Source organism: Octopus bimaculoides, chromosome 9 (genome assembly GCF_046866305.1).
Source record: "Octopus bimaculoides isolate indiv1 chromosome 9, ASM4686630v1, whole genome shotgun sequence".
NCBI lineage: Eukaryota > Metazoa > Mollusca > Cephalopoda > Octopoda > Octopodidae > Octopus > Octopus bimaculoides.
The window spans coordinates 15,585,823-15,598,322 of NC_142936.1; the positions used below are offsets into that span (position 1 = coordinate 15,585,823).

The 12,500-nt window shown below is 37.4% G+C and overlaps 1 protein-coding gene across 5 annotated transcripts in view; it reads right to left on the minus strand.

Moving 5' to 3' along the window:
* Positions 1-12,500, minus strand: part of LOC106874612 (calcitonin gene-related peptide type 1 receptor) — a 358,420-nt gene that overhangs the window by 129,161 nt on the left and 216,759 nt on the right. For 4 of the 5 annotated variants that reach the window (XM_089357177.1, XM_089357178.1, XM_089357181.1 and 1 more), the window contains one exon: positions 243-1,727. The exons of the other annotated variant lie outside the window; for it this stretch is intronic. In XM_089357177.1, coding sequence (XP_089213303.1) covers positions 243-669 — 427 coding nt within the window. In that variant the 5' untranslated portion in view covers positions 670-1,727. The remainder of the gene's footprint in view (positions 1-242; positions 1,728-12,500) is intronic. 5 annotated transcript variants of the gene reach the window in all.

The following is a 12,500-nucleotide window of genomic DNA, read 5'->3' on the forward strand; positions in this document are numbered from 1 at the left end:
CCCCCACAAAACAGGATCATACACAAAATGTAAACATATATAGATATTTAAGTTGTTAAACACACACGCACACACACGCACGCACACGCACACACACACACGCACACACACACACAGACATGTATAGCTGAAAGAGAGATAGATTGACAGATAGATAGAAAGATATATATATATATATATATATATATATATATATATATATATATATATATATATATATAGATAAGCTGTGGTTTACTTACCGTCTGATACTTCAAATTCATGGACGTATTCAGGACATTCGTTGAAGACCCTTGTTTTTTCCGGTGTTCTTTTCCAGCAGCTGAAACCATCCCAAGTCGGTGGACATGTTGGCCTATCATCTTGTGAAATGTTTACATCTTTTTGTTGTTCTTCACAACACTGTAAAGCTCCTTTACAGCACGATTTCCATCGACCACACTGCTCTTCGTTGTCGAAAGCGGAGCAGAACCGTGCTATTACAGTTTCATTTTCAATGTCCGGCTCCGCAGTATAATTGTCTTTTATGATGGTCATTTTATTTTCAAACTCTCTTTCGAGAATATTCAATCGCGGGAATATAAAGATATAACACATGGAACAAGTTATCAGTTTGAACACGCCACGAGAATGGAAACCACTTCGGTCTCTACAAATCACCGGCGACATTGGTATAATTGTGTTCTTCCGTTTTAATTTGTCCTGTTTTATATTTGATCTTCTTTTAACTTATTTTTTTCTCTTGTGACACAAACACGCATACAAAAAATGGCGGCAGTGGTAACAACAATAACAACAGCAACAGCAATACAACAATAAAAAGCAATAAGCAAGAACGGTAGTCACAAAAACGAATAGCAAAAATGATAAAGAAAATATCAACACAAACAGCAAAAAGCAGAGACAGCAAATGCAACGGAAAAAGTAGCGACAAACACAATAGCAACAAAAATAATAGTATTAGCAACGTCAGTGGTACAAGCACTAACGTTAACAATAGGAACAGGAGCAGCAAATGATAAGAACAGCAACTACGAGAACAGTAACAATTACAACAGCAATAACTAAAATGGCAGCCACAACTGCAATATCAACACTAGCAGAGACCTCACCTGCACAAACCTTCACGGCCAGCGACGCAAACAGATTACACTAACAACAAAACTGATTCACACTCTACCAACACCATCACCACCACCACTACCGTAAAGCAGAAGAAGAAGAAGAAGAAGAAGAAGAAGAAGAAGAAGAAGAAGAAGAAGAAGAACAACAACAACAACAACAACAACGACAACAACAGCAATAACAGTAGGAACAAAAACAAATGCAACAATATATTCAATTAACTATATAAAGCCTTGAAGTTCTTCAATACGTGATGATGTTTAAAGTTAGTATTTTTTTTTTCTTTTTTATTTCTCGACAAGTGTTGATTCTTTCAGTGCGAAATGTTTCTTAAAGACATTTGATGCATCATGAGAAAACTACTTTCCAAACAATAATCATAATGTTCGTTTGAAAAAGAAAGAAACGAGTAAATAAACGAAGAAAGATCAATGCATAAGCAATGATGTCATATTCTTTTTTTTTTCTCTCTTTTTTTTTCTTTCTTTTTTCTTTCTTCCTTCCTTCCTTCCTTTCTTTGTTCTCCAATTGCAGATTTATTTTCTCACTGTCTTCCGATTTCCTTCCAATCGTACGTTTCGGATTTTTTTTCTAACACGTTACTGTATAATATATATCATTAAGGAAGATTAAGAGATAATTAGTGGTGCTAAGATGACAATTATTATTATTATTATAAATCATTATATATATATATGTATATATATATATATATATATATATATATATATATATATATATATATATATATATATATATATATATATATATATATATATATTGTAAAACACGCATTCACACGCACACAGATACCTATATAAGAAGTCAATATTGAAAATATAGAAGACAAAATAAATGAATTTTAATAATTATCCAGATTATTATTATCATTATTATTATTATTATTATTATTATTATTATTATTATTATTATTTCGTAAATAATGTAAATATATGACAATAAACAGTTTGGTCTTAAAAAATGTGTAATTTTTTGTTTTTGTATTATTTTCATTCAGAAGGTATGTATCAGTTTGTGTATGTATGCGAGTGTGTGTGTGTGTGTGTGTGTGTGTGTATGTGCGTGCGTGTGCGTGTATGTGCATGAGTGTTAATATATACATTCACATACATGTACGCATACATACATACATGTACGCATACATACATACATGTACGCATACATACATACACACATATATATCCTTTAATAGAGACGATTACAAAAGGGTGACGAATAGTTTCATGCTTTTGAGATACATTAAGTTGGTAGGTTTATGTAACATGCTCTAACAACAACAACAACAACAACACTAATGATGTTCTCAAATTTTGCCACACGTGACAGCCGGACAATGAACAAGTGTGTCCAGAACGGTTTCGTTGCTCTGCGCACACATACGATAAGTCCGTCTGACAGCATCTATAAGTTTATCTCGAACCGGTAGTGCCCCCCGATGGCACTGCTCAAACATAAACATCTGGAGATTATCCACGGTAGTCACTGAGAGGAAAGCCCTCTGGAACTGACTGGCTAGTTCGGTTCCGTCAACGTCCAGAATCTCTCCGAGAACGTCGTCGTACTCGCTCGCCACTAAAACTTCAATATATTCCCAAAGTGGGACATCCACCAATCTCACTGCCTGACTAGTGGATGGCTGTGAGCGCCTGACGATACTCCGGATGCCAAGCGTCAAATCTCGGTCTTTCTTTTCAATCAGGACTGCAACTCCGTCAAGGAGACGAGTTAAGGAAAGACGTACCTCTCAAACGGATCCCATACACGCTCACCGTCAAAAAATCGTTGTAGGTGGCGCAACTTGAGCGCGCGTCTGCGCACCAGAAGCCAAGGCATGCCTAATCGTCACGTAGGTAATTTACTTGCTGGCAATAGCGAAGGAAGTCATGTTGTTGATGTAGCTAAAACCTTTGATAGAACGTTTCATGTCAAAACTCCATCAACTTTTTTCTAGTATCGTTTAAAGGGAAAGTCGACGGTCGAGGAGAAAGTGAAAGTTGCGTGAAAGTGGTGAAATTAACGTGATTAAATAGGCCTTATACGTCCGTACAAGCAAAAACTGCGAGAAGACATTAACCTTTGATGAGTTAGGGTAATGTGGAGTTGTGTGGAGCGCTTCTCGAACCACTTTATATTTGACCCTCATTTTTATTGTTCTTAGTTTTGTTCTCTAGTAATTTTATTTAATACTAATCTATTTATAAGCGAATCTTTATTGTTACTGTTGTTCTCACTATTTGATGTAAATTCCCCCACTGTTTCTTGTTTCTCGCATTTTTTCTTAATTTCAATTCTGACCCCAAAGTGTTGAGAGCCTTGTGGCCAGTAAAAGAAATCATCTCCATAATCATCATCATCATCATCATCATCATCATCATCATCATCATTACCATCATCATTGTTGTTGTTATTGCTGCTGCATATCAGTTGCATGTGCGTCAGTTGTATAGGTGCACGCGCGTGTGTGTATGTTCGTGCCTGCTGTATACTCGTGGTCCGCGTACGTATTCAGGCTGTAATGTATGGGCGTGTATTCTTCGTATGGGCGTGTATTCTTCGTATGGGCGTGTATTCGTATGGGCGTGTATTCGTATGGGCGTGTATTCGTATGTGAGTGTATATAAGTATGAATGAGAGCGTGCTTGTCTGGTATACACAGCTGATACATGAACCGACATATTCGCGCATGCGATTACACATACATGGCTGACACGCACTCGTACCCATACGTACACACACACTAGCAAATACGCACATGCACACCACACCCCAGCTTACACACACGCGTACCGCCATCGCCACGCATAGAAGATACACACGCATTGACGTCAGACACCCACATTTACGCATTCATACGTTTACCACACACACACATACATCCTCGCCCACAAGTCCTTTCTTTCTAAGACCGGTCTGACAGCAAGCCGCCACCACACGATCCAAGAAATTCTCCTTTTTAATGCATCTGGTGTCGCTGGAATGTCGATCTCACATTTAACAACACCATGTGACCCGCCGTAACCAATAGCAACCCGATTTCCGGTTAACTCAGCTCGACGAGCTCAGTTTCTGTGTAAGAAGCTTATGAAACTTTCAGTCACATGGGGCCGAATCAAAACTGTTTTAAATGATAATACGAGGTGATAACAAAAGGTTTCCGAACTAGTTATGGTTAATAGAAAATAACTTATTTACCTAAATTTTTGCCTCATCTCCTTCCAAATAGTCACCTTGTGCGGCAATCAATACTGGCCCCTGCGTTACTGCTACTTTTGGAATCCGGCCGGGAAGTCGTTTTCTGTAAGCGGGTCGAGAACTTTCTGTGATTCGCTCAGGATCTCGACAACGGCGTTAAAACGGTAATCTTTGAGTTGCCTTTTCATCTTGGGGATGAGATGGAAGCTCGCAGGTGCTAAATTTGGGAATAAGATGGGCGCAGACGCGACATTATGCTGATTTTGGCGAAAAACTCATAAGTGAGAAGAGCTTGGTGACAGGGTGCATTGTCGTCATGAAGAATTCAATTTTTGGCGCTTCATAGATCCGGTCGCCTTTTCCGAGTGTCCTCTTTCAAATGCTTCAAACCGTCGCAGTAGAACTCTCGATTGACAGTCTGGCTCTGGGGGACGAATTCTCGAGGCATAACACCGCATTTTCGGGGGTGACGTTCGTGGCAGGACTTCACATCGTCCATCATCTTCCAAGGACGCTCTTCCGTTTTTGAAGCGCCCGAGTCACTCGAAACATTGCGTACAACCCATGGCCTGGTCATTCTAAGTTTGCCGAAGCATGCTCAATGTCTCTGTAGCAGACTTCATTTTCATGTTAGCTCTTTGTTCTAACTTCCTGTTCATAACAAAATCACCGACTACAGCATACACGTGATCACAAAAACACAAATTTTACAACTTGTAAAGTAAACACAGCGATGTCACTCGGCACACTGCCTCATGAAGGTCACTGATAGCTCCCACTGTGCAAAAACCGCGTGCTGCCATCTACTGGCGCGCTACAGAACTAGTACAGGAACGTTTTGATACCACTTCGTATATGAAACTCCTACTAAATGCTTTGAGTGTCTCTTTCTTTCGTTTTTCCACTTACCTGCTTATATATATATATGTGTATATATATATTATATTATGCACACACACACACACACACACTCACATATATACACGTGTGAATGTACACACATGCATTTGGCTATGTAAATCTACTGTCTCCTTACCTTCCCCGACCAATTACTTATCAAGTTTATCCTTTTGTTTAAACTGTAGTTATGTCTCTATGTGTGCACAGTGTTTGTGCTTTGTGTGTGTTTGTGATGGAGACTGTAAACGTACATGATGTTTTAATGTCCATCCTCTCAGAAACTTTTATAACATTAACCATTCCCCATCTTCCTACCACTGCTTGTCAATTTCAATGGCTTTGTCGTATTTCTTGTCTCCTCTTCTTCAGCTGCGTCCATCTCACACCAACCCTCACGTCATCCCTCCATCTTACCCCTCAAATATAGCTCAATTAGAGTTTTCTATTGAAAGATATATATACATATGACACACACACACACGTATGTATGTATGTATGTATGTATGTATGTATGTATGTATGTATGTATGTATGTATGTATGTATTATCGCTCACCTATCTTAGAAAACGATGATATGAAAATACAGTGGAATTTGAGTGAGCATACAAACAGATCGCTAGATACTAGATACACTTAAGCATTCTTCTTCGTGGTAAAATTGACAATAGCATATTGATTACTGGCATAATATTGTAAAAGCAATTGTCTATAATGTTGTGTTAAAGCAAGCTGTAAAGGTAAAGAATTACACCACCCTCGTTGAAAACATTATGGTAGTTCCGAACTAAAAACATTATAGTAGTTGAGGAACGTGTCTCTCATCTCAGATCTAATCAACACATCTGGAGTGATAGACGACCATTACTATAAAGACATGATAAGATTACCTGTAAATATAGGCATTGGTACCCTCATAAAATAGCAAGACTAAAATCTGTAAACGTTGTCACTGCATTATTACAGCGTAAGACGGTAAACTGGCAGACATTACCGTGTCGGACAAAATACTTAGCGGCACGTCCTCCAGCTCTTTACATTCTAAGTTCAATTTTCATCGAAGTTGCTATTCATTCTTCTGGTGGGGTCGATAAAATAAACACTGGTTGAAAACTGGGGTTGTTGTGTTTAATATAAGGAAGAAACAAAATTTTGAAAGCAGGAAGAAAAAGAAATGAAAAAGGTGATGAACAAAGCAAAATAAACAGCAGAAGAGAAGTTCGGAAAACAAGCAAAAGAAAAAAAGAAAGTCTCTCTAATTGGGGATGAATGGGCTCAAATGGCGTACAAGTTTGTTGGATTAAAAATCTGAAGCTACAACATAGGAGAATGGTACAAATATTTGACAAAAGTCACAACTCTAGTTTTGTCTCCCCGGTTAACTGAAAGAACAGCAGAACTCATGACTAAAACCGAAACGAAAAGAAATGATGTAACCAACTGCAGACTCTTCACCTGCCTTTCAATAATGAGGAAAGTAAAGTGATGACCAGTATAATCTCCGAAGAAATTTATCAACGCTAGAATGCCAAAAGTCTGCTGTAAGAACAGAAAAGTTGCCGAAAATAAAATTGTAGGCGCAGGAGTGGCTGTGTGGTAAGTAGCTTGCTTACCAACCACACGGTTCCGGGTTCAGTCCCACTGCGTGGCACCTTGGACAAGTGTCTTCTACTATAGCCTCGGGCCGACCAAAGCCTTGTGAGTGGATTTGGTAGATGGAAATTGAAAGAAGCCCGTTGTATATATGTATATATATATATGTGTATATGTTTGTGTGTCTGTGTTTGTCCCCCCAACATCGCTTGACAACCGATGCTGGTGTGCTTACGTCCCTGTAACTTAGCGGTTCGGCAAAAGAGACCGATTGAATAAGTACTAGGCTTCCAAAGAATAAGTCCTGGGGTCGATTTGCTCGACTAAAGGCGGTGCTCCAGCATGGCCGCAGTCAAATGACTGAAACAAGTAAAAGAGTAAAAGAGTAAAGAGAGGTACAAAAGCCATCTTCTGATAGATAAAATTATTCTCCGAAATTACAAAAGAAGACGGAAAGATTTATTGATGGCCTGAATTGACCAGCGAAAGTTTTTCGAAATGGTTCCGCTTTCCTGGATCATCAAATGCTTGGATATATTGAAAATAACTAGTAACATTTGATCCTTCTTTAGGAATAGTACTAACTTCTGGGACTCAAAGAACACGTTAACTGGCGAGAAAGTTGGGTAATAATGATTTCAAATTTTGGCACAAGGCCAGTAATTTTGGGGAAGAGGCAAGTCGATTATATCGACTCCAGTGATCAACTGGTACTTATTTTATCGACCCCAAAAGTGGGAAAAGCTATGTCAGCTCGGCGGAATTTGAACTCAGAAAGTAACGACGTGCCACTAAGCATTTTCTCCAGCGTGTTAGCGATTCTGCTACCTCGCCACCTTAGTTGTGTAAGAAATAACAAAAAAGAAGAATATTTCACGGTGGTAGTAAAATCGCATTTACTATTTGTAACCATCCTTATGCCTATGACCTATATCTTAAGAAAGGTTAAAATAGGGAAGGAATAAGGAAAAAGGTGAAAGAAACAACGACTATATATCATTTATGGGTAACCTGAAAATATTCAGTAAGAATGAAAAACAACTCGACACTTTAGTGAATAGCGTTCGAGTATTCAGTGAGGACACAAGAATGAATTTAATAGATGCGGTGTCTTTGCCACAAAGAGGGGGGTAAATTGTCTGGTATTGGAAGAATTGATCTCCTTAAAAGTGAAGATGTTGCAAATTGGCAACTGTGTAATTGAGTACAGGTATTTAGGAGATTTTGAGCTGACAGCACAAAAAATATGAAGGACAAACTGAAAAATGAATACGTAAGAACCACGAAAATATATAAATCCTGCCTAAACAGAAAAAATGCTATAACAGCCATCAACTAGCAAACTGATTTAATCATCCGATACAGTGCAGGCATCACCAACTAGAACATCAAATGACAAAAGGATATTGACAGGTAAAACTAAAGCTGCTGGCGATACAGCATGTAACGCAAAAGGCTGATATTGATAAACTGTATAGGAAACGCAGTGACTGTGGAAGAGGTTTGCTTAGCAATCAAGACTGTGCAGTTTGTATGAAGGGATACTGACTGTACATCTATGTGGCAAAAAGTGAAGAAAAAGCAATAAATACCGAAAGGAAATATGGAAAACAGGAAAGAATTGAACAAATATACATGGAATTTTCATCGGGAAAACCGAATATAGAGGCTCCCGGACTGGCTAAGGAGAGAAGATATAAAGTAATTCACAAAAGGTACTATGATGCCACGCCAAAAGAGCACGAGAAATCAGAAAGAATTTAAATACGAAAGTTATATCGCCCTTATTTCGATTATGCGGCAAGTAAAAAGGTCATTTCGTATGCAAGTGTAAGAACCTGGCACAGAAACAATGCAAAGGCTGGAGACATAACAACACTGCATCAGTTAAACAACTGGAAATTGTATAAACACACAATTTAGGACACTCAGAAAAGTGACATGATTATAGGTTTCACATTTTGGCACAAGGCCAGCACTTTTAGGGGAGAGGGTAAACCTATTACATCAATTCCAATGATTAACTGGTTCTTATTTTATAGATCCCCAAAAAATTAAAAGCAAAGTTAACCTCAGCGGAATTTGAACCCAGAACGTAAAGACAGACGAAATGCCGCTAAGCGTTTTACCCAGCGCGCTAACGACTCTGCCAGCTCGCCGCCTTATAGTGGTGGTATGAATATGGACCGACGAAAGATGTCGAATATGATCATGTAAAAGTTCAATAGGACATGAATATTCAGAGTCAAGTAACTGGACCATTCAAGATCAGATATTGCTCTGCTTGAGAAAGATACTAGAACTTGCCTGATAATAAATGCAGCCTGGCTATTCAAAATCAAATTGAAGGAACAAGAAAGTGAGAAGATAGATACATACCAAGATATAATACAAAGTGGGAATTGAAAAGGCTCTGGAAAGTCAGGGGAGAAATGGTAATTCCTGCCACAACGGGATTATTAAGTATAGTGTTGGAAAATGGCTTTTTACAATCAGCATAGCAATTAACTTTACGACACTAGGGAAAACATCACTTCTCAGTACAGAAAGAAAGAAAAACACCGAATATATCAAGACACAGGTGGTGGCTTGATGTTCAGAGAACAAAAGTGGCAAAATTATCAACACTGCTGATATGCGGCGACGACGAGGACGACGACGAAGACAATGATGACGACGAGGACGACGACGAAGACAATGATGACGACGACGACGACGGCGACGATGATAACGACGACAACAATGACGATGATGATGATGATGATGATGATGATAATAATGATAATAATAATAATAATAAAAATAATAATAATAATAATAATAATAATAATCATAATAATAATAATAATAATAATAAAAATAATAATAATAATAAAAATAATAATGATAATAATAAAAATAAAAATAATAATAATAATAATAATAATAATAATAATAATCATAATAATAATAATAATAATAAAAATAATAATAATAATAAAAATAATAATGATAATAATAAAAATAAAAATAATAATAATAATAATAATAATAATAATAATAATAATAATAATAATAATAATAATAAAAAGGTTGCGAGCTGGCAGAAACGTTAGCACGCCGGGCGAAATGCTTAGCGGTATTTTGTCTGTCTTTACGTCCCGAGTTCAAGTACCGCCGAGGTCGACTTTGCCTTTCATCCTTTCGGGGTCGATAAATTAAGTGTCAGTTGCGTACTGGGGTCGATCTAATTGGCTGACCCCCCTCCCTCTTGTGTCAAGAGTAGAAAAGAATAATAATAATGAAAAATAAGGCAGGTAAATTTTTTTGCAAATTATAGCGTGGCTTACAATACGTGGCTAACAATACGTGGCTTACCCATGCTTTTTAATTGAACTGAATTAATGTTTTTTTTAAGTATCACCATTATTGGTATTTATGCTCTGGTGAAATTAAGAAATCAACTCGTAAATAAGCGAAACCCTTGAATCCATCAGTGTACACCCCCCCACACACATACAGAGTCGCATATGTATGTATGTATGTATGTATGTATGTATGTATGTATGTATGTATGTATGTATGTTTGTAAGTATGTATGTATGTATGTGTGGAGGCGCAATGGCCCAGTGGTTAGAGCAGCGGACTCGCGTCATAGGATCGCGGTTTCGATTCCCAGACTGGGCGTTGTGAGTGTTTATTGAGCGAAAACACTTAAAAGCTCCACGAGGCTCCGGCAGGGGATGGTGGCGAACCCTGCTGTACTCTGTCACCACAACTTTCTCTCACTCTTACTTCCTGTTTCTGTTGTGCCTGTAATTCAAAGGGTCAGCCTTGTCACACTATGTCACGCTGAATATCCCCGAGAACTACGTTAAGGGTACACGTGTCTGTGGAGTGCTCAGCCACTTGCACGTTAATTTCACGAGCAGGCTGTTCCGTTGATCGGATCAACTGGAACCCACGACGTTGTAAGCGATGGAGTGCCAACAACAACAACATGTATATATGTATGTACGCACACATGTCTACGCGCATTGGTACACCATGATCTATACACACGCAGACGATGGTCAATTCATATGAAAATAAAAGTTAGCAAAATAATATGACCACTTGCTTATCGGGAAATTTGTAAGTTGGATTTAAAAAAAAAATTATAATCAGACCAAATGTTCATCATTTCGAGCAAAATAATCAGACCAAATGCTCATCATTTGAGCCACTCACCCAATGAGTATTTCTACCACATGTGGTGAAAATTACGCGCGTAGGGTAATAATAAGAATAAATTTCCTAAATCAAACAAAAGAGAAGATTATAAGAACAAAATCCCATTGCTATTAGGAAAGACATACACTTCGATTCTGTCTTTCCAGACAGAATGCATTCAGACTGAGATGCTATGGAAGAACAATAAACTGTCTAATGTAAATAAATGAATGGTACAGAAGTTGTACGTTGTAGGTGAAAAACTACTGGAAACGTTGCATATAAAAAAACATGTATTTAGTAAAGAAACTGACGTGAAGATCTGTTTGGAAAAAGGAGGCAAAGTAGCCTTGGAAAGAGGAAAGTTAAAGATTAATGACATAGACAGAGCACAAGTTACACAAAGGAAATAAACAGTTAAGAAGGCAATCTTATGCGTACACTAGAATAGTGTATAAACAGAACTAAATGGCAACAGTAAGATAATAGGCATCGATCTTGAAGCTATTCCAGAAATGAGCTGTGTTCAAGATTTTATGAACTGAAAGCTAAGTAAATTAGCCAGACTAGACACGAAAACAAGTAAATGACCACTCTCTTAACATGTTTTACTGAAAAGCTGACAAAGTAAGAATATATTTATCACGGAAACATATCTGTGTGGGACTGCAGAAGCATGTCTACAGAAGAAAGAGGTGGAATTTTAATAACAGATAAAAAGCTAAACAAAGATGCTTTCTGTTTCCAAATATACATACATACATACATACGTACGTACGTACTCATATTATATATATATATATATATATATATATATATATATATATATATATATATATATATGGGTCTTGGATGATATAGAATTGCAAGAGCTATAGAAAAACAACAATAGAAACTATATAGAATAAATTAAAACTAAGCTGAGACTACAAGGGTGAAGCCAGAGAATTTTTATTGCAACATTCATCTCAGTAGAACTAAGGAACGCATATGATAATAAAGAAATAATAAAGAAGATAATTGCAGAATGTGTTGTGCTTTCTGATGAAACAAGCAATCACACCACTTCTTGTTGCTGCTAAATGGCCAATCTTATCCAAAAGGACACACACACACACACACACATATACATATATATATATATATTTATACACACACACACACACATATATATACAAACACAGACATATATATATACCCACATTCATACACAGACAGAGAGAGACACACACACGCACGCACACCCCCCCCCCCCCCCCCCCCCACACACACACACATACTTCGTTTTTGTATCTGGTTTGCAAGATTCTTTATGTGAATTCGTGTTTTGAAACAAATTATTGTTGTGTTTAGGGAGAGTCATTATGCCAATATTAATAATACACGCATTTGTTCAATTTCACTCCTTTATTATTACTCAATAGGTTAAATATCCGACTAATTGATTGTTTGTTCAACTTGTTTCGTTTTTGCTTCAGTT